The 23,756-nt window shown below is 43.5% G+C and overlaps 1 protein-coding gene across 4 annotated transcripts in view; it reads left to right on the top strand.

Annotated features, from left to right (window-relative positions):
• CTNND2 (catenin delta 2) overlaps positions 1–23,756 on the top strand; it is a 930,783-nt gene that overhangs the window by 507,601 nt on the left and 399,426 nt on the right. For 3 of the 4 annotated variants that reach the window (XM_036848145.1, XM_036848147.1, XM_036848146.1), the window contains exons 6-7: positions 2,501–2,673; positions 14,965–15,541. The exons of the other annotated variant lie outside the window; for it this stretch is intronic. In XM_036848145.1, coding sequence (XP_036704040.1) covers positions 2,501–2,673; positions 14,965–15,541 — 750 coding nt within the window. The remainder of the gene's footprint in view (positions 1–2,500; positions 2,674–14,964; positions 15,542–23,756) is intronic. 4 annotated transcript variants of the gene reach the window in all.

Raw genomic sequence — 23,756 nt, 5'->3', positions numbered from 1 at the left:
GGGTGGGATAGGGAGAGTGCGAGGGAGATGCAAGAGGGAGGAGATATGGGGACTTTGTTATAAAGCAGAAACTAACACACCATTGTAAAGCAATTATACTCCAATAAAGATGTTAAAAAAAAAAACCAAAAATGGGACTCTCAAGTGCCACCTTTAGATCCTGCCTGGAGAGCATTTGTAGGTTTCTAGAGACTATTTTATGAATCTATTCAGAACTGATTTGTTTGACTTGCTAGCTACATATGCAAGTTCATCAGAGCAAAGTCACATCATCTCTTTAAAAAGGCAAATAACCAGGACATGCAATGTTTTTGCTTTATGGATTGTTAAATTATTTATATGACACTAAAGATTTTCTTCCGTTTTATTGACATCTCCAAAAGTCTTTGCACTATTGTATCTGTTTCAACTTTCATTGCCCTGGAGATGCATTATCGTAGAGGAGGGGACGTGGCCAGTGCAAACCATTGCGTCAGGGTGGACTGTCCTGAAAGAAATAGCCAAAGAAGTCTCAGTGGGAAGCTGCCCATTGGTAGGTAGAATGCTGACCACTAACCTTAAAGGCCCTCTCTTATTCTGCCGTGACTCACTCCCCTCCATTGAGCAGTGACCTTCAGGAAGGAGGGTAGGGACCAGGGGGGAAAGCCCTGGGCTACAGTTCATCACTGTCGTCCCAGTACCTACCTCATCCTCCTCCGTTTTGCAGTCAGTTCCCATCTGCCTCCGCCCCATCATTGGTCCCTCTTCCCTTCCAGAGGCTCTCCCACATCTCAGCCTGCCCACTGCCTGGGCATCAGAGACCACCCCTTGACTCCGTCTCCATGCCTGACAGTTTCGACAGCAGCAGTGGGGAAAATATGTTCTTGGTATCCAGAATGAAACTCTGATTGCACTCCCCATAGATGCGTTATATTCTGGTGATTAGCCCTATTATACCATTAGTATGGATTAAATGATTTCTTGCAAGCTATCGCAAACTTCACCATCTGGTATATACCATTTTCTTGGGACTCTGTTTTCTAAATTGCAAGAAAAAGCAATTACATACTTTTGTTATGCCCTCCATGATGAAATTGGGACTGGATGGAAATGGTTTTATTTCCTTGCTTGACTTTTTTCCAGAAACTGTATAGATTCTGAAATACCAAGTCTTACCTGTTTTAGCTAATTGACTTATTATCCAATATCTGATGATGAAAAACTATTTTTGCATTGTTTAGACATTCCATCAGGGAATTAGAGGGAAGCGTAGGGTCTTGAAGGCAAAGATTATGTGAACCTATGCTTATTAAGAGAAGACATGTTATTTTCCCGCAAAAAAAAAATGGCCCATGTCATGTCAAATCTGCAGTCTCATTTGAAATAAAAAGCCATGTTCTGTCCTTAGAAAGAAACAAGTAAGGAACTTGAAGTTTGCATACACTTATTAGAAATTATACTATTGTCTAAAATAGCCAAAGAGGCAGATTAAGGATGGGATAATGATTATACCATAATCCATGTGTATATAATTACCCTCCTTCAAAGAAGAAGTGACTTTGTACTATGGTTAAGATAACATGAGAAAACTTGTGATGCCACGTCCCCGCTCCTCCACCTAACTCACTCTACTTATCCCAGTTCCCTCTCAAACACACACAGTAGAAAATAGTAGCATACTTACACTCTTCTGTACTTCTTTTCATTCCCAAAGTGAGTATGAAATTTGATTAAAGAAAATTTGCTTACAAAGGAAATGGGCAAACTGTGGCAAAGATCCCATCTAAAAAGAAAGTAAGAAAATAAACCACATTTTCTCATACAAAGTATAATTAAATAATGAGGCCAGTAACTCCTTCCTCCATCACTTGTAGTATCAGCCACTTTAGCGGCACCGATTTAAACACTGTATCTCCTCTTTGTTCTCCTGCTGTGCACGGCTGGGATGGCAAAGATAACTAGTCATCAGAGATCATGTGAGATCAGGGTGAATTCTACACTGTATGAGAGCTATTAATATTTTACATACTGTCTACCCTTCAGGCATTGAGGTATTACATCACTATTTATACAATAGAATGTGTTACTGATTGGAAGGTTTTGAGTGTTTTAGCATCCTGATAATTAAGTAGGAGATATAATTATATTAACACAATTAACATGTATCAAAAGGTAGACCTTTCAGTTATTTCAAATGTTTCCAATATTGTCTGATATAAAAACAACTGCTTGATTAACTAATTTGTCTTGTAAGAAATGTCTTTATGTAGGTCAGGATGAGATCATTTGAAAAAAATCTACTCTTTGGAGAACTTTTAAACCACCAAAAGAAAAAAAAAAAAAGAATCCCACTTAAGACCTGGAGTCGAATTATACGGTCATTTTAGTTCTCAGAATTCAGAGCATAGATGGCTGGAATCATGTGCGTGTGATAATTCTAGGCTACTCTTCAATAAATAATACATGTCATTTCTGCTTCACTGAAGCTGTCACTTACTGCTCTAAATGACTTTCAATGCAGGGCCCAGCCTGCTCTCCCAGAGTGCACTCCAGCTCAATTCCAAACCTGAAGGGTCCTTCCAGTATCCAGCCAGCTACCATAGCAACCAGACCTTGGCCCTGGGTGAGACAGCCCCTTCGCAGCTCCCTGCCCGCAGCGCACAAGCCCGAGGTGCAGGCCAGAGTTTCAGCCAGGTACGTGCGGGGATGGGGCCCTCTGCTGTGTTGGTCCTTGGGCTCCAAGGAGCCAGGCAGGAAGCAGGGCTGTCAAATGGCTATGGTGTCCCCTCCTGCCTTTTTTACGAGTGTTCTACAACTTTGGAGAGACGCCCTCTGTGCTGTGAGTGAAGGAAATGAATAATACAATATGATTATAGAGTAACTTGGAATTATAAGCATATTTTCTGCAGGAATGTCTGTGAATTGCTCATGTTCTATCTGCTTTATATATACTTACCTATGTAAATATGCAAGTGTGTTCCTAGTTCCTATTTCCGTGTTGATATGTGATATAAATATGACATACATTCTGAGTTTGTAAGGGCACCTGGAATACATTTTCTCTCCTTAAAAAAAAAAAGCATGAAATTATTCTTTGGGGTTAATCGTATAAAGGAACACAGTATAAAGGCATCAACACATATGCAGAACTGTTCTGAAGATAATTGTGATTAGGGTAGGAACAGTTACACTTTGTCAAGTTTGATTTTGAAATGTGCCCTTAGTTATTTCTTTAAGATACATACTTGTTCTTATAGTTTCAATATACACATTTATTAGCTGCAGTTAAAATCAGCTCTTGGTAAAAAGTGGCTACCAACCTCAATTTTTTTTCAAAAACATGTAAATGTTGTAATGTGTGTGTGTGTGTGTGTGTGTGTGTGTGTGTGTACCACTTAATACTTCAGTTTTGATAACTTTTGGGTGCAAGCTATATTCAATCAACCCTCCAGAATTAATCTATTGGAGGCCTATCTTGTTTTAAGCTATTTTATACTTCTTTTCAGTATAAAAGGGCCTGAGACCTTTTAATCTCTGTGCATTCATTCCTGGAATGAAGAACCCACAACCCCAAAAGCACTCCTTAAACTGAAGAGCTTAATTTCATCCTTTCTGCATTTATTGGGCAGTGCCTCTAGGCCAGAAACCCTTCCCAGGCCCACTACCTACCCCAGGCTCCTGTAACAACAAAACTCATCTCTGTCACCAATTTATGGTTATTATGCATCCATATGTCTTTCCAACTAAACTAAAAGCTACCTGAGGGCAGGGCCATTTTCATCTTTTATCACTAGCCCCTAGCCATCACATGGCCCCCAAGAAATGTCTGCAGACAGAGAGGAGGCAGGGCGAGTTAGAATAGCATCATGCATTCCCTGGTGGTGCAGTGGTTGAGAGTCTGCCTGCCAATGCAGGGAACACAGGTTCGAACCCTGGCCCGGGAGGATCCCACATGCTGCGGAGCAGCTAAGCCCATGCGCCACAACTACTGAGCCTGCACTCAGAGCCCGCGAGCCACAACTGCTGAGCCCGCATGCCTAGAGCCCGAGCTCCGCAACAAGAGAAGCCACTGCAATGAGAAGCCCACGCACCGCAACCAAGAGTAGCCCCAGTTCAGCGCAACTAGAGAAAGCCCGCGCGCAGCAACGAAGACCCAGTGCAGCCAAAAATAAATAAATAAATAAATTTATTTTTTTAAAAAATGGCATCGTACAGTCACCATGAGATGCTTTTCATAGGTGATATGCACATAAATGAAGCATAAGCTGAAAAGTCTCAGCGCATTTCAACTATTCAAGTTAAATGATTGTCCCAGCTAAATATTAAAAACATGATTGTCTTTTTCAGGTAAAACTCTGATCCCTCAGTGGCTTTGTAACTTTTACCTTCTTGTGATGCCAAGGTTATGTGGATAAAAGGGGATGGTAAATAAAACATCCCACTGAGATGGACGCGCCCCCCCCGTGGTGGTCTAGTGCATGACCCGGTTCAGAGGTTGCACCCACTTTAGATGGAGAGCTGGAGGTGTATGGTGCTTGGGAAGGGACGGACCTCGAAGTCATTGAGTCCAGGTCCACGCACACAGACTAACCCTGGAACTGTGCTATTTCCCAGCTCCTGGATCACTGCTCTTTCAAAGCACTGGTCTGTTCTACCTCCCTTACAGAAATGTTTTAGGACACAGGAGGGAATGTCTAAAAAAAAGTTTTTTTAATTAATTAGAAAAAATTATTTGATATACGTGCATTTATCATATATACAAAATAGTCCTTATTGTTTGCTTACGTAAGAACATATAATGTTTGAAATACTGAGTGATGTTATTAGCATAGCAAACGTTATTAGATTTTTTAATCTCATTTTGTTGTATTAAAAGATGAAATGGAAGCTATAGGATTTTTTTTCTCTAGGTATAGTTTTTTTTTTTTTTTCTCTCAAAAGCATCCCATTCTCGAAAGGAACTATTTTTCATCTTCCCATCTATATTGACTCTCTTTGACAATGATACAGTGATCACGGTGGAATATAAGTAATTTTGAATCCTTTGGAAGCAAACAAGTGGGTTACAGCCCTTTTTTTACCCTTCTATCTGTCCACACTTCTAGGTCCAAGAAGCCAGAAATATTCAGAAATAAGGAATATTTTATACTCAAATTAACCTATGAAAGGTATGAATTTAGCTTTTACCAGTTTTCTAGAACTTCTAAGACATGTAGCTAGCAAAACAATAAAGTTCTGCCTTTCTTTTATTTTTATCTTGAACTCATTTAATACTCATCCTTGGCTTTTTCTCATAAATATCTAAGACCCCTGTAATTTGAGTTGAAAACATTAAGTCAAATTAAAAAAAAAAAAAATCAGATTTCCCATAGCTGAGCATCATGGAAAATGGAACTATCAGTTTCAAAAGAAAAAAATCAGTTAATTATCAACTTGATTTGTGAACATCTTATAAGCTCAATTCACACATAGGACTAACGGTTAAATCAAAGCTTTCTTATTTATAAAATTTTATAAAATTCATCATTACCATTTATTGAGGCCCGGAAGTAATCTGTTTTACATACATCCTCTTATTTAATCCCCACAACGGGGCTGTACTAACATTTAGATTTTAAAGATGCAAAAACTAAAACTCAACACATTTAGAGAAGTTGTACCATTTTAAGGCAGCAGTAGTAAGAATGGGGACAGATTCTTGACTGAATTGAAGTCTAATCATTTCGAAAGAGTGTTTCGTAGGTTTGTAACACAAAAACACTTCTTTTTTTTTTTTTGGCCTAAAAGAAATGCGTAATTCTAAAGTAAAGCAAATGGTTTTCTATCTGGCTCATAAATCATGTCAGAATATAATTTCAAAGGAATATCAAGTTCAAAGATTCTACTTTCAATTTTTAACAAACGCTCGTTTATTCAACATAATAAATGTTTGCTGGGTGATCATCACCAGGCTGTACTCCAGGCCCTGGTGCATAGCCTGCCTTGCCCTACCATGTCAGTCTGAAAGAACTGTGAGTCACAAAATTGCCATAAAATACTAAAATCCTTGAAAGTCATTCTCTTCGGACTCTAAGATGAGTTCACGGGACTGGGCTGGAGGAGAGAGCGAGCGTAAGATCCTTCCCATCAGACCCCAAGGCCTTTCCAGAAAGTGACGTGAGCTGACTCATAGTTATTCTTTGCCCCACCCCAGCGCTCTGCTTAGCCGCCCTGCAAGCTCGCCATCCCAGCCTCTAAACAGGCTGTGTGTAGACCACCCCTGCATCCTTCTCCTCCTCCTCTGAGTCAACCTGGGGCTTTGTGTGGCTCCTGTGAGGTGCCCCAGTCAAAATAGAGCTGCTTTTCCAGTTGCATTTCTGTATCTCTGGGCTATTCTTTAATGCCTTCAAGATGTTATGTGTGCTTACTGTATGCCATGAGCTACTTTATGTGCTTGGGATGGAGAAGTAAAGAGAACAGACATGATGACCCCTGTCCTCAAGGAACTTATATTCTAGTAGCAGCAATGGGAATTCAGAAAATCAACACAGTGAATAAGTAAGCGGCATAGTTTGTTAGAAGGTGATGAGTTCTATAAGGAAGGAACAAATGCAGACCAGGTTGAGCAGGCTCCAGAGCCCAGGATTGGGGGGTGGCATATGGGGCCTTTGCCGCAAGTTTGGGGCAAAGACACGAAGGAGAAGAGAGGGAAGCTGTGTGGCTGTCTGGGGGACAGCAAAGGCAGAGGCTCCTGGATGAGGTGACCTGGCATGTTGACAGGACAGCAAGGAGGCCCAGGTGGCCAGAGAGCGGAGCAGGAGTTTGCAAGTAGATGGGAAACCAAGTTGGCCATCAGTTGATCATCATGATGACCTTGACCTTTACTGGAAGTGGAAAGAGGAGCTGGTAGAGGCTTCTGGGCAGAGGCACAACGTGGCCCGACCTATGTGTTGAAAGCATCATTTTGTCATTTCACATATAATATCCTATAGTTAGTTGCACATAAGTCTATCTCTTCCTATCAGGTGGCCTTGCTGCAAGAAAGGAAACCATACAAAATTAATCTCCATATCTTGAGTGACTGGCCCAGGGTTCACCAAATATTCATCACGTTCCTCAAACCACATCCTTCTTCTTGATGCTCGTACTGCAAAGTCTGTGGATGGGTGCAGAAGTTGGGTCTTCTCCAGGTTTTGCCTGCTTCCACTCACGTCCAATTTCCTGTGCATTATATGAAATGCCGAACGTAAAACTTCTGGCCCAGAAGAGTCCCTCTAAAAATGTTGGTTTCTCCCCATGTCCAAACACAAAGTAGTCTTATCAAGTGTTTCCTTCCTCAAAGAAACGAAATAAGCAAGAAATAGGAAAGTATACACCTGTACAAAGAAGTACAGGAACCGAAAGATTTTAAAACCACTTTCATGTCCAGCAGAACTGAAGTGAGCCTGTGTGCATTCATAATCCTAGGAAATGCCTGCTTACTGCAGGAAATTAAGAATTATATGATAGTTTACTAAAATAAAGCTTGAACAGTGGCAGATACACTAAAAAAGCAGTAAGCTTTTCGAGAAGCAAATTGCCATTTCTTTTTGACCTGGCCTGTCTATTTAATGTTGCACTGACTTTTATGTCTTAAAAGTTCTCATTTGTGCTATATTATAATTATAAATACACCATCTGCTTACTCCTGCCAGAGGCTGATGAGTTTGGAACATTGCTTATTGGTGCACTTTTACATCAGGTAGATGTGAAGGTCAAGGGGATGGAGAACTCTGTGGATGGTGGTGGGATGGACACAGAGACACACAGGGCTCAAAGGAGGCAGCAATCCCCCAGTAAACACCTGCTTCTTGATTATTGAATGCAGAAGGTTATACAGAGAGCTGGTGTGACATCACTCCAGTTTGTTGAATTAGGAAAGAAGTTGTTGCTGGTAGCACCTGTAAAGAGAAAAGTCATTAAAAAACTTGGAAAACACAAAATTGGTGAGATGTCTTTAGTGTAGAATGTATATATTATGCTGCATTTAGAGGAGAAATCATGTCATTTTGTATACTTTGTCTGGTGTATCTGTGGGAAACTGGCAGTTTGTTTTTAAGATAGGTTTCAGAAGATTACCTATGGGAAATCCTTTCTCAGTGCTCTGCTTTAAAATCTTATCCATTTTCTCTTTCCAGTAGAAATACGTTTAATCTAGTTTCAATAACTGAAACATTTCTCATTGTGGGGAGGGTGTGTACGTGTTTTACTATAACATTTCTTCTGAGCAAATGTTTGGGGGTATTAAAGTTATACAAGTGAGCCTCTTGCTGAAGTAAAAGTTTTACATAGTGTATTTTTGCCAAGGCTCATGTGTTTTTGGAAAGAGTTGCCATAAAAAAATCTCTCTTAAAGATAAATTTATACGACATTCATGTCATTGTTTTAGTTTTTTCTACTCTATTTTCTTTCCACTTGGTAGATCATAGAAATGGTCACGTGAAATACTTTTGAGAATATTTATTGATGATGACCCTAATCATACTTTTATTAAAGGGATGTCAGAGGGAAGGAAAAACCAGTACCCAGCGTGCAAAAGTCTGCACTACCCTGTTTATACTAGTGACTTAGGGGTCCTGGGCAATGGACCACCTACCTTTCCCCCTTCTCCTTCTGCCTGTCTGCAGTGGCTGGGGTAATGTGGTTTGCAAGATATTTCTCTCTCTCTCTCTCTCTTTCTCTCTCTCTCCATCCCTCCCTCCTGATCCTCCATAATTTGGGGGCCCTCATGCAAAGAGAAGGCAATAAGGGTGGTCCCCATTATTATCTCAAAAATTATAGCTCTTATTTAATTGAGATGTTCTCATCCAAGGAAGAAATTTTTTTCAAGTGTCTTCATCATTTTGCAATTACTTAAGTTTAATTTGCTCTGGGTACCACCTTTCAGTGTTAGTGTGACTTCACCACCAGGTAAACCCAGCCTTCTTTTCCTCACCTCATCCCAGTGGTGATGACCTCAGGGATGGTGTGTGAACTGCACACAGAAGCTGTCTCTTCATTTTATGTTTCATATGAGTTTTCACCCAAAGCAGCACTCCTCAAAGGAACTGCTAGACAAGGCACTTGATTTTATTTGGCTATTTCCAAAATCAAATCTTTTTCACAGAACCAGGATTTTCTATCTTGGGAATTATTTAGAGAGTGGCCTTTCTTCTGAGGACAATTTCAAAAGAGAAGTTATTGAGATTTGGGGAGCCATGATAGTAGTGTTCAAGCAAATTGATTTCATCCCAGAGAGTCAAGGGCACAAAACTTACTTTGGGGGTGTAGATTCATTTTACTTGCATTGTATTGTATTACAGGCACATTTCATAGAATACCGAAATGAGACTTTGGCGTTTTGGAGTTGGTGGTTTCTTCTTGTTTCCAAGTTGTGAGAGTAGATGGCTTTGTCCATCTTCCTGTGCAAGCCTAGAACCCTGTGCCAACTTACCCTAGAAAGTTCAACACATTCTCAGACATTTTAATCAGCAGCGCGGAGCTGATATTACAAAATCATGTTACCAGATCGTTCTGGTTTAGCAGTGGATTTCTTCAAAGATGTCATCTTAAAGCCATGTCCTCTTTTTTTTGTTTGTATTCAAAAGTTATTCAGGCTTCTTAACTCACTGAAAGCATGTTCTCTGGTCATTGCTATTATTTTCTCGCCACTTACTCCTATCTGCATTTGCATTCCTTCAAACACCAGCCAGACTCCTTCCCACCAAATCCACTCTCCATTCCTGTGTTTGGGCTGTTCTGTGGCCCTGGCCCTGATGCCTCTGCCTTCCTTTGAAACGTACTCTCCAGCTCTGCCTCTGTGACACCGTTTTTGCCCAGGGGCACCACTCCTGGCAGTGACCTCAGACCCTACAACCAGGGTGACCTACAAAAGGGAGAAACCATGAGATGAGCGATGCTGGGAAAATGAAAAGTGATGAATACGGCTGCTGGGAGAGCAGACTGCTGATCCCAAGTCATTAGGCTCCCATCTGGGAGGCCACAAAACACAGGCTCCAGCTTCCCATTCCTGACATTGCTGGCCCGGCTGCCCAGCATTCTGGGCAGATATTCCTCCTGACCCAGAGTTAGGGGCCTCACTGACAATTCCAGGAAGCTTGGCAGGTCTAAATGCATCTTCACAAGGACTGCTTGTAGATCATGGGTCTGCTCTATAAAAGGTGCTTTTGCTCGGTGACAGTGCTAGCTCATGGTCTGAAGTCACGATTCCTTAGAGAGTTCAGGCTGTCAAGTCCCTGGTTAACTGGCTGTAAGCATTGGGTTTTTGTTTTGGTCTTCTGCGCTGCCAAATCGAGAGTGAGGCTTAAGTAAGTTTCCAAGTTTGAAGAATTTTTCCCCCTTGTCACCCTTATGCTGTCTCTAACCCTCTTTACAGAAGATACAACCTGAAAAGGTCAGGAAACAACTATGCTGGGTATTCAGGCCTAATGCCATGTTCTGGTCCAAGAGACCCATATTTTGGGGGTTGGAACTTCCCAATAACAAAACAAAACAAAACAAATAATGTAATTGTGAGCCAGATATTATTCTGTAACAACAAAAATATAGCAATTTTAGATCTCTAAAATAATGTCAAGATAATGTGCACCAGACTCTGCCTACTGGAAACTCTTTAATCAGAGCATCTACTTAACAGTGGTCTGCTTCCTTGTCAATTTCACATAGACGGGTTCGCCACTTTGGAGGGGTGAGAAGGACAATTAAAGTAGTCCTTTGGTTTGAGACTGATTCAAAGAGCTGGGAATGACAGCCCCAGTAGGAATTGTCCTGGTCAGTCGCCCATACTGTGTGAACCAGGACAGTATTGGGGCTCCGTCTTCTCCAAATGTCTCCAAAAAATCTTATATCATCATTTATCTTTTATTTATCATTATCAGTAAAAAAATTTTCAATGCTCATCACTTGTACACACACATTTCCAAATAGTAGGATGTAGTAGTCATTAGTTTAAAAAAAAAGTTAAGTTTTGGAAATTTAACATTGGATTTACAGTTTTATTTATATTTCTAACATATATTTAAGGTAGAATTGAGCTTCCATGACAGTAAAGTAGATGAAATTCTATGTGTGTTGAAATGTGCTTGTATTATCTTTAATCCAATGACCTAGGTCATAATAAACCATCCTATGAATCATGCAGCTGTCTTGAAATGTATCCCTAAGAGTTGCTAAATGAAATTACATAATGGAACAAAACATAAACACAAGAATGGAGATAAGCTCCCAAAAGATGACTCTTTGTTCAACTGATGCTAAAAATAGATTTTTCTGTTTAGCCAAAGGACCATTCTTAGGTACTTATTATTTTGTAGACTATTGGAATGGAGTATAATACCCCCAGATTATTTATTAAAAACTGCAGAAGGGCTTACATAACTGTGCAGTCCAGGAAGGTAGCCACTAGATACATTCGACTGTTTAAATTCAAATTAATTCAAATTAAATGTGTGTTAAAATCCAGTGCATGTGTCTAGGGCCCATGTGTCTAGTGGCTACCATATTGGACAGTACAGATATAGAACATTTCCAACATAGACAATACCCATCTTAAAATGCATATACAATTTTGTTTATGTTTTTCTTTTTTTCTTGTAAAAAAGTTACTGGCAACATTTCACCAAGATCCTACTGTATTCTAAAAGGTTTTTGAATTGGTTGCTATCGCCTGTCAAAATACCTGGAAATAGTTTGGCGGTTCTCAAAACTTTTATAGATTTGTGGGCCATTTAAGAATCCTTACAAATAATATTCAGCAGAATTAGCACTTCTCCAATTGGAAGTTCCAACATATTAAAGGGAAAATAAATTATTTGCAAAATTTATTCAAGGTTTCCCTAGGATCCATGTTATTCTAATACTTAAAGACTAGAATACTACATGATGTTGTTTTAATTTATATTAGTGTACTTTAGTATTTATTTTATTGAAAACTATGCTACTAGGGAATAGGATCTTTGATGTCACAGAGGGTTATTAATATTAGATATCCAAGACATACCAAAAAGTATTTGTTCTGTTGTAAGCAGGGAACTCTCCTTAGACCCTCTGGGGTTCTTTCTCCTCCTCATGCTCCTGTGGGAAAGATTTCCAGAAATTCCTATTGGAGGCTTTTCTGTCACTTGACAGCTGGGTTCTGCACAGTGGAATGTTGCTCAGGCCCCAGGAGAGTTTCCAAAGAAAAGTGAAGAAAGACAGTCCCTATCTGCACCTTGCAGCATCTTCCGGGAGATTGTTAGCAATGCAGACCCTCAGGCCCACTTCAGAGCCCTGAATCAGAATCTCTTCTAGATCAGAGGCTTGCAAACTTTAAACAAGCATCATAACCACCTTGAGAACATGATAAAACACAGATCCCTGGGCCCCTCCCCCAGAGTTTCCCACTCAGTAAAGGTGGGGTGATGGTGAGGCCACTTCTGATGCCGGCTGATGGAACGGGGACCACACTTGGAAAACCACTGCTCTAGGGATGACTTGTTCTTATATTCGATTGTACATTAGAATCACCTGGTGAGCTTCCCCAAAGCCTGATGTTTGGGTCCCACCTCCAGAGATCCTGAATTAAATGGCTAGTGGATACAGTCTGGGTACTGAGATTCTTTTCAAAAGTTCCCCATGGCAATTATAACATGCAGCTAGGTTTGAGAAGCCCAGGCTATACATATCATGCTCAGAACTTCTACTGGGAGGGAAGCACAATTAGATGTAAGCAGCTCCCCCCCAACCCCCATGACTCTGGATGATACTAGACTATATCTCTGGGGTCCAGGTGAGCGCACCAGCTCTGCAGTGCTTCTCCACCATGGATACCCTCATGCCAAAGCCTTGGGACCAGTTTTATTAACCATTCCTTCAGTGATTCCACAAACATTCGTGGTATCTCTGCTATGAATCCTTCTTGTTCTCCTTGCTGGAGGCGCATTACTGAACAAAATCATGGAGCTTACGTTTTACTTCCACTCCTACTGTTGGACTCAAAATAATTGCTTTGTGATGCTAAAGAAAAACCAGAACTGGATAGTAGTTAAAGCGGTAAATACCATTTCGATTCAGAAAAGAATTTAAGTATTGCACTAGAGGAAGAGAGACCTCAGTATAGAACCGGGCTCAATTTTGAAAACAACAAGGAAAAGGAGGAATGTTTAGCCAAGGAGTAGGTTGGGGGTCAGTGGGTGGAAAACCACTAAGAGGAAATGTCAGGGCTGGGGGGAGATTCTGGCTAAACAGACCTAACAGGATTCTTGCTGAAGGCAGGCCAGAGTGATGTGACATTGCCCGGGAGATGGTGGAGAATGAGGAACTGGAACAGGTATGGAGGGTGACCGGACACTGAGAGTGGAGGATTCTTGCTAAGACTGGACAGTGCAGAGCCATGTTGAGAAGGGAGTTCAGAGGAGCCTGGCTAGAGTTTGGTCAAGGAGAGAAACTTTGTCAGTGGATTGATAAATACATACATATACACACCCACATATGCAAATATGTGAAATATATATATCATATATAAATACACACATATATATATACCCATGTATGCAAATATGTGAAATATATACATCATATATGAATAAATACACACGCGCGCACACACACACACACACACTTCCCACAGAATGTCTTTCAATGGACCCTCTTCCTATACTCTTAATAGAGGATTTTGATATTGGTCGATTAACTCCCTCAGATCTTCACATGAACCTGACATCCAGATAAAATTTGGAATGCTGTGTGTGCGATGGAAGTGCCTGGTCTGTTATTTGCCAATTGCCATTCCAAAGCGAGTGGAGAGGCAAAATTGAAACTCTTAATGGAGAGCATCTGTTCAGTCTCTCTACCCCTTCCCTCCATCTCACCCGCGTCCTCTTCCCCACCTAATTCCCACCCCTAAGTTCAGAACCTGCCCTCCCCACTTTCTCTTTTTCTGTGTACAGTCCTACCCCCTTTTCATACCAGCCTGCCCTCAAAAAACTTTTCTGCTCCTCCGGGAAAGCCTGGAAGATCCCAGAGCTCCTGCCCAGAAGTGGTTGACAATGTAGTGTTTTCATTCGAATGCAAATTTGTCTCTGGACCAGATTCAAGGAAAGTGCTTTCCCCTCCAACTGTCTCTCCAGCTCCACCCCAGCCCTTGTTGTCTTTTGTGTTCTTGAAAATAGACGAGAGGCAACTGGTTTTCAATTTGAAGACACAGCTGCAGGGGGCTCTTAAAAGCGAGCTCGAGAGAGATGCTGAAAGATTTGGAGCCCAGCGTTAAAATCTAGAAAAGGGAGGCGTTTTTAGTCTTTTCATTTACAATTGCTCTGCTTCCTCTGGAAATGCTTTTTCTTTTAAAGCCTGAAAGCCCAAGCATATTTATTCCGACTTCATATTTTCCCCTCCTTTTAACTTATCCGCAAAGAAGAACCAACGGGAAAATGGCAATAGAATAAACTCCACGAAGTATGCTTATTCCTTACGTTCTCCAGATAAGTAGGCAGCTTGGCCAATTTCAGAGGTAGAAACTGTATCCAATGAAATGCCCGTGCGAGTGGGGGGCGGGGGAGGGGAGAAAAGGCTGGACGCCTGAATTTCTCGTTAAAACGAACAGATCGGGATTGCCTGCAAGCAGATCCCGGTGGCCCCGCTGGCTGGCCTTTTCAAAGCGTTCGGGGACTGTTGCGATGCCTCTGCTCTTCCAGAAACCTCTGAGATTTGTGAGCAGCATACGTGTCCCACTTGTCAGACGGGATCCCCATCCCCTGGTCAGCCGCCCTTTGCTCTCCGGTGTTTGTTTGTTTGTTTTCTTTCGGCCGGGCAGGAGCCGCTCCCGAGCGGCCGGAGGGGCGCGTGCGTCTCCACCCCCCCGCGCGGTTCTGCTTCTCCGGGGCCCCCGTGCGCCCGCGCCGCCCGGGGTCGCCGGGGCCGGGCGGCGCGCGCGGGGGGTCCCTCTGCTTGCCGCTGGCTAAGAGCGCGTGTTCTCTGCTCTCCCGCGCACAGGGCACCACGAGCCGCGCGGGGCACCTGGCGGGGCCCGAGCCCGCGCCGCCGCCGCCGCCGCCGCCGCCGCCGCTGCGGGAGCCGTTCGCGCCCAGCCTGGGCAGCGCCTTCCACCTGCCCGACGCGCCGCCCGCCGCCGCCGCCGCCGCCGCGCTCTACTACTCGAGCTCCACGCTGCCCGCGCCCCCGCGCGGGGGCTCCCCGCTGGCCGCGCCCCAGGGCGGCTCGCCCACCAAGCTGCAGCGCGGAGGCTCGGCCCCCGAGGGCGCCTCCTACGCCGCGCCGCGCGGCTCCTCGCCCAAGCAGTCGCCCAGCCGCCTGGCCAAGTCCTACAGCACCAGCTCGCCCATCAACATCGTCGTGTCCTCGGCCGGCCTGTCCCCGATCCGCGTGACCTCGCCCCCCACCGTGCAGTCCACCCTCTCCTCCTCGCCCATCCACCAGCTGAGCTCCACCATCGGCACGTACGCCACCCTGTCGCCCACCAAGCGTCTGGTCCACGCGTCCGAGCCGTACGGCAAGCCCTCGCAGGAGCTGTATGCCACGGCCACGCTCCAGAGGCCGGGCAGCCTGGCAGGTAAAGGGCTCGGCCCCGGGGGCGCCTGGGCGCGTGCTGGGGCCCCGGGCAGGAGGCAGGCGGACGGCCGGGCTGGAGCCGGCTCAGGCTGGGCGTGTCCGTGGGCGGGTGTGTGTTCAGTATCCGCTGAAGGTAGGGAAGGCCAGGGTGTCTGTCCCTAGGTAGGCTGTGGTAGCATCTGAACTCAAAGCTATGGGTTGCTTCTGTTTGGAAGTCATGCAGTCTCTCAAACTCTTAGTGTCCTCTCTCTCTCTCTCACTCGCTCTGTCTCTGTGTCTCTCTCCCTCTCCCTCTGTCTCCCTCTCCCCTTCTCCCTCTCCCTCTCTCTCTCCCTCCCACCCCCCGCCAATCTGAAGATGAAGATATCCATCCTTAAAGTCAAGTTTAATAAAGAATCACATAGACCTGTTGATCGTATCCAGAAAAAGAGTGCAGAGAATAAAAATAACACTGTTTCTGTGATCACCCAGGTAGTTATCTACATTCAGTTGTAGAAAAAAGTAAGGAGTTTTCCCAAAGCAGACATTCACCTTACAGAGATTTCGATAGTAGTGAAAAAGTAACCCATGATTAATTGCCTTGAATTTTTACTACTTTGTGATGGCTCGAATTTATTATATTTTGTCTAAGTTTAGTCACTGGGAAAAGGAAAGGACGCTCCCATACCTGTCATTGAAATTAGGTAGTTTCCAGCAATGGGGAAAAAAGTAACCAGTGATGAAGTCCCTTGAGTTTGTTGCCTGCTTATTAAAGGGACGGAGGAGCTGGGCTGGACTGGGGTTTTGGGATGAAGCCTGCTTTTCTCTGACAGTTCAGAGGAGGTGACATTTCTGTGGTCGTTATGCCTATCAAAGACCAGGCTGAGCTGGTGATTGTCTGCTGGTAGCACCATATGTTCAGCTTAAACGAGACACTGTGATTGAACGACTAAAGTTTTGTCTCCTCAAACACCTGACAACTAACCCGGATTTATTGTCTATTTTTTTTTTTTTCCTGTTATGAAAGTATTTGGTAATTGTGTCACTCCAGTAAAATGCTGCACTCATATGTTTCCCTTCTTGACATAAATGGATGACTGTGAAGTTAAATAAGATTTAAAAAAAGGAACTTGGAAACATGCGAGAGGCATGTCCAAGGGCCTTTTTAATTCAACACAGTAATTGCTGGTGTGGACTGGCCCGGCGTAGCAGGACGCAGACTGCAATTCCGCTGGCCCCCAAATCTGCTAAGAATGCTTATTCTCTCACTCACTCCTTCTCTCTCTATAACAGAATTTGGGAAGTGACACTCACTGATGCCAACCTAGTGCCAGTATCCAAATACCTGTTATGTAGGGACTCAGGAGTGGCAATCTAGTTGGAAGACAGGGCTAGGGACCTGTATGGAATCTTCTTTTATATAAGTTTGGAAACTTTGTTTTAGAAGTTTGTAAAATAAGTTACTAGATCGTGGCAAGGAGTGGGAACCTGGGGGAGCTTGTGGGAGACTCAAGCCCCAGGACCCCCTTCCCAGCCACCAGAGAGAAGAGGCAGCTCAGCCCCAGAGAGACCCAGGTGACTTGCTAAAGGCCATTTCGTTCCCTGCACAGACCTGGGGAAAGAAACTAGGAGTCTTAGCTTGCAGCTCTTTCTCCCAGTGATCATACATGCTAAACTTGGGCATGTTCCACTCTATCACTTTAGTAAAAATAGGGAGTGTGGGTCTGGTGGCGGGGGGATGTGAATGGGGCGGGGAGAGAGCCTGACAGCTCCTTATGTCACTGAATGTAGGAAGAGGCTTTAAAAGTAAATGTGTTGTGAAGATCGCTTATACTCTAATATCTGGAGTGAATGTTTCTGAGGATATGATGCATGTGTGTGTGTGTGTGTGTGTGTGTGTGTGTGTAGGAAGGCTTTGGCCAGAATTAAGAGAACTTCAGTTGTTCAACACAATCCCATGTGCCTTCACTTCCCTCCTCATTTCCATCCATTCCTCAAATTCTCTGTGATGCGATTTCATTTTTGCTCCCTGGTGGGAAAAAAAATCATCGTGCCATTGAAAATTCTTGATTTTTGAGCTACAACGAGCACTTTTAATGTTTGAATTACTTTGTTTCAAATGCATACTTTTAAATATTCATTTAAAGGTTTTTTCATGCAAATCGCTGCTGGCGGGTTTTTGAGTTCCAAATTATTCTATAACTCTGCATAAATACTTGGGTTGCATAAGATCGTTGGCTCTATTTAGAATTTAGCAAACTATGGCCCAGGAAAGGTGTGGGGACCGATTCTAACCTTTGTGAGAGATCAGTAATCCTGGAGCTTTTGGCCTCCATACCTAAATCTGTATGCTTGGTACCATTCCAGGCATCGTAAAGTTTTGAGCCACCTGGTTTGCTCACTGAAAGCACCAAGTCAAGACTGAAAAATAGCTTTTGCGTTTTCAGGATTGTGATTTTGGAGATTTGTCACTGATAGCTAGGAAGTGTGAATACAGGATAGACAGTGACTTTCACTGTTGGATGCATTCATTCCTTTAATTATTTATTAAGCACCTCTTAGGTAGTGGCACTGATTTCGACCCTAGGGATACGGAATTGATCAATATCAACCAAAATCCCTGGCCTCATTTCAGCTGGAGAAGACAGAAAAGTCACAGGAATTTTTAGCAGAGTGGCCAGGGAAAGCTCCACTTAGAAGGTAACTTTTGAGTCAATTATGAAGGCAGTGAGGGTGCTGGCCATATTAATATCCAGTGGAATGGTGTTCTGAGCAGGAGGGACAGCAGGTTCAAAGGCTGGTAAATGGAGGTGTGTCTGATGTGATTGCAGAAGAGCAAGAAGACCAGTGAGGGTGCATCAGAGAGAAAGAGGGCAAAGAAGTGACACAAGGTCAGCAAAGTGACTAGCAAAGTGGGTCTGGAAGGCCTCATATCGTCAATCTTGATGAAGATTTCAGGGTGCTGGCTGTACCCTCCCTGGGAGCTGCTGAGGGTTTGAGCAGAGGAGTGACACAATGTGGCTTAGTCTGTAACAGAATACACTGTAGGGGATCAAGGGCAAGAGCAAGAATACGTGTTGGGAGGTAATTACAGTAATGTAAGCAAGAGACAGTGATGGTTTGGGCCAGCATGGTAGCACTGGAGGTTATGAAAAGTAGTGTAATCCTGGATATGTATATATGGTAGAGCTGACCGGATTGTCTCATGGACTAGGTGATGACGGTAAGAGAAAGAGGACTCAAGGATGCCACCGACTCAACAACCAGTAGAATGGAGTCACCATTGACTGAGATGGGGCAGGATACAGAGGGATCTGGTTGGTTTGGGGGCAGTGCTGGTATATATTAAGATCATGGATTTGGACATGTGGTATCTGCCTATCAAAAGGCACATGTGAAGTAGACAGTTGGATACACAAGTTGGAGTTCAGGGGAGAAGCCCAGGCTGGAGATAAAAATTAGGGAGTCATCAGCAAGTAGATGGTATTTGAAATCATGAGTCTTAGAAGATACTACATAGGAAGTAAGTTTAGAGAGAAGAGGTCCAAGGACTGAGCCCAGATGCCTTCCACAAATGTAGAGGTCTAGGAGCTGAGCAGGAACCCAAACAAAAGAAAGATAAGCCAGAAGTGTAGGTCAGTGTCATTTCTTAGAAGCCAAGAGAATAGCATGTCTCATGTAGTTTCAAACAAAAACTTAACGAGGTAGGTGTGATTCTTACCCCCATTCTGCAGATTTGAAAACTGAGGCTTATTATCAATGATAAGTCCCTTGCCCAAAGTTATTGATACTTTGGCTGGAAATGACAGGGATGCGATTTGAACCTAGATCACTTTGAATCCAGCATCTCTATACTCTTCAATACACATGATACATGGATAGAGGTAGTGTATTTTGTGTTATTGAAGAAAAACAGCAAAGATGTAGAAATACAGTATAAGTTTTCAACTTATTTAAATGACCAGTGATTTTTAAGAAGCCAAAATATCTCAAATGTGTCAACATCCTGTTGAATATGACCAGCAGTACCAATTTTTGTTCAATTTCGTAAAGCAGATAACATCATCCTTTCATTTTCCGGTTTAGAGCAAAATTAATCCTGTTAAAAATAGAAATCTGAGTTGTAAATATGCATTAAAGTTAAGTCAAACATCAGAAGCTTATTTTTAGGTAAAAATGAAATGGATTAAATGAAGATTCTTAGCCAACGATTGTAATCAAAACTGACCTAATATGGAGAGGAATTTGGTCCAGGTGTGTCTGTCTTGTAACCCTGCCAAAGGGACATCAAACGCACTGTTTAGAGGGGATCACACACTATAAACCCCACATTCCACATATTTGGAGATCTGATTCATTCCCTGATTTGTTAATACTTTCAGGTGCACCTGTTATAAGAAAGAAAAAGAAAAAAAAAAAGCCTAATCCTGGATAAAAGCTTTGCAATCTGCACTGTCATGTTCTCAGAGGAAACCTGAAGTCTCCTCAGGTGATGAGCGAGTTTGTTTATCCCACAGCACTTGGGATGTGGTCGGAATGCAATGTGATACCTGGCTGCTTCAGCCCCTTTAAATTGCATTTCCTGAAGGCGATCTCTCCCTGCCTGTGGACAAATGCTTGAACAACTCTTGTGAACCTTCTGGCTCACGCTCAAGTAAAAAAAGAAAATAAAAAATCCCAGTTTAGATTTACTAATTAGAATGTGATCAGCCTGTGATATCAGTCAACACTTTCATCTTCTTTCCAAGGTGGTTACAGCTGGCTGTCAACCAGAACTTCCAGGGTTTCTTTGGAACTGGACCTCCCTGGGGACCCTTCCCCAACTGCAGAAGCTCCAGTGCTTTCCCCGCTGGCCACGCCCCTCAGCCCCTTCCCCCTCCTCAGAAGCTCATGCTCTCAGAGCCCCAGCCTTGCCCAGGCATCTCCTTCTGGCTCAGAAAGTAAAATAGATCTCTCTCCTGCACTGTGCACTCAGCCATACTGCACCCCAGTGCACTTGGGGAGTATGGGCTGATTCCCACTCATCGACTGTCTCCAGCTTCCACCAACAAAGTGATTATTCAGCCAGCCATTTACCCTCTACAACTCTGGGATCCCATTTCACAGCAGGGAACCCACGTCTGAGTGGAAGCCCGCTCTCTCCAGGCTCTCTCTCCAGAGAGAGCAGGTACTAAAATCTCTTCAGCAAACCTCCTCTGTACTTGCTGACCCCTGTCTAACAGCCTCCGTGTGCCTGGAGACCCGGGACTCCCAGACATTCCTTTTAAAGTCACTCTGCGCAGCATCTGATTGCAACTTACATGGTATGGGATTGCTGTCCAATTGCTGTCCATCCAGGTCAGACAGCAGCAGGCAGAGTGTCGTTTTAATATCCCGTTTCTGTGAGTTAGTTAATAGCTGGATCTGGAAATGTTTGGGATGCTAGGGACCCCAATGGCTTTCCTGATGCCTTTCTTTTTTGTTGATTCACAGAAATTAATATCTTCCCTTCTCTCCCTACCACATGGCGACCTTGCTAGTTAAAATGGGGTAAACGGGTCTCTTTTGTTCTGTTGTAAGAGAGTGGCATCTTTATGTAGACTTCTGTGCTAGCCTTTCCAATGTTATTGATACTTACATGATTTTGATCATGCTTTAATTTAACGGGGAACATGTAAATTTAAAAAATGACAGCGTGTCTTGGACAACAGTTAAGCTAACGTGACTCTCTCAGCTCATTTGCCTCCCCCAGTCTCAGACCCTCTGAAAACTAGAGTACAGAATTACAACGGGGAATGCAGTCACAAAAGAGACAAGAACACAGAGGCCAGCGGGTGGGTGTCGCCAACAAGGAAGCCATTGAAAATTTTTTAGAAAGCAGAGTAGGTAGGAGTGATAAGCAATGAAAATGTAGACGTTTCTCCCAAGAATCTGCTATGTCAGCGTGGCTGTCTCGCGTCAGTGTTTGGCCAGGTTCCAACCTTCAGAGTTCGGCTGGGGGGGCTGAAGAGAAGTGAGGCTTAGGGTGGAGGGATTCACTGGAAGCCAGAGCTTGAGACAGTTGCTCCCTCCTCCCATCACAGCCCCTCCCTCCTACCGAGATGGCGACCCTGTGGCCGGGCGTTTACTGCAGGGAGAAGACCAGGTGTGATCGCTTAAAAAAAACTGAACAAACTGCCTGAGGAAGTGAGACTGCAGGTATGGCTGTTAGTGGCCTAGATAAAGTTCATTGCCTACAGGCTTGTGGGGTGATGGACTGGCAGGGGGCTGAGAGCTGCCGCCCACGTTCTCATTCTGCAGGAAGGCTGCCAGCCCATATGCCCACCCGCCTCGTCATAAATTCTAATACAGGGACGCACAGTGGAAAACATTTCTGTTGATGTCGTAGCAGAAGGCGCTGCCTCTGGGTTTCTCCTTCTCAAATATGAGAAATCAGCAAGGATTACTGAAGGATTTGGGTGAATTAGTGGCATTGAAAAAAACAAAACAAAAAGAAAGATGAACTGCCTCTCAGAAGAAACAGAGATGATTTACAGAAAAGGGGGAGATTAAAAGAAACAAGATAAAACTTCAGATTCAGTACTGAGAAAGATTTAAGAAGATCTTGTATTTATTAAGTAAGAACTGGGTTGATATGTGAAAGGATCAAAGAACAAGAAAATCTCTTTAGGCTGTAAAAAATATAACTACCCATATTAAAAATTTGATAGAATGAGTGGGAAATAGGCAAGGAAATCACTGGGAAGGGAGAACATAAAGGGAAAGAGACAGAAAATGAGAATAATGCAGCAAGAGCCATAAAGGACAAATCTGGGAGATCTGACATATTACTACAGCCCCAGAAAGAAAATGGAGAGAAGCAAATTATCGATGAAGTAATGCAGAACAATTCCTCAGAGCTGGGGGGCCTGTGTCTTCATAGGAAGTACCCTACGCTTGGAATAGAAAATATTTCGTCTTCTACATCATGAAATTTCACAGCACCGACGTAAAATAGACCCTGAAACCTAGGGAGAGGAATAAAACAGATGCCACCTGACTTGCAGTAGTGATACGGGAGGAAAAAAGAACACTCAGGTGATGCTCTCAAAGTTCTGAGGGGAAATAAGTTTCAACCTAAAATCTGTACACGGCCAAATTATCCGTCATCTATAAAACGAGTATCAGATATTTTCAGACTTGCAAGTACTCATGAAATCTATCTCTTAGGCACCCTTTCCTAGAAAGTTACCACAATTGGAGGATGTATTCTAGCTAAATAAGGGCATAAAACAAGAGGAAAACATGGTACCCAGGGAAGCAATGTATACTGACCAGAAGGGCGATGAAGAGAAATCCCTGGGGGGTGGAAAGGTGGGACTCAACACATGAATGTTGACAGTCAGGAATGGAATGTTGGGGAAATTCCAAAGGAGTCTGAGGCATTTTAATATTGATGGACAGAGCAAGTAGAAGCATGAGTAAGAGTAGTGAATTTACTTGCAATTGTAGAAGAAATCATTGCATTCTGTTGAGTTGCACAAATACAGGACGCAGTGATAACAGTATGGACTGAGGGGCTAGACAGACATGGGTGCATATCTTGGTTCCGTTACCAGCTCCGTGACCTTGGGTAGTTGGGTTTGGTTCAACAAGTCTTTACTGAGCACCTGTTTTGTGCCAGCCGCTCTTCTAGGTGCTGGACACACACCTGTGAACAACAGAGGCCAAAGCCCCTTCCTCTTAGAGGTAATGGTCTGATGCTGATAGGATATTAGATGGTGAGAAGAGCCAGGTGGAGAAAGACTGAGAGAATTAGAGATGTTCTAGGGCAGGGTGGCCAAGCTCTCCACGATAAGGTGTCCACTGAGCAAACACCTGAAGCCAGGAGCCATTGCGGACGGACCTGGGGAAGGATGTACCAGGCAGAGAGAATAGCCAGTGCAAGGGTCCTGAGGTGAAATCATGCTTAGCCTGTTTGGGGAACAAAATGGGGCTTCTCTGAGATTGCATATCCTATTGTGGGGATAACAATACTGTAGCAATTATACAGAGTCCTTACAAAGATCATATGAGATTGAGATCATGCCTATCAGTTGTTTATTAGCATGTCTGCATGTTAAAAGGGCCCAATAAATAACTATCGTTACTATGGAGAATCATGATATCAGCCCGGCTCTACTGGGCATTCACATATACATACAATGAAAGTCGTGACTCCGGGGGTCTCCCTTGACTGGAAGGCGGTAGGAGTGACATCAGTTCAGAAGTAGCTTGTG

Source organism: Balaenoptera musculus, chromosome 3, assembly GCF_009873245.2.
Source record: "Balaenoptera musculus isolate JJ_BM4_2016_0621 chromosome 3, mBalMus1.pri.v3, whole genome shotgun sequence".
In the NCBI taxonomy this organism is placed as follows: Eukaryota; Metazoa; Chordata; class Mammalia; order Artiodactyla; family Balaenopteridae; genus Balaenoptera; species Balaenoptera musculus.
Note: the sequence above shows the minus strand (reverse complement) of the source record. Positions and strands in the feature narration are given on the sequence as shown.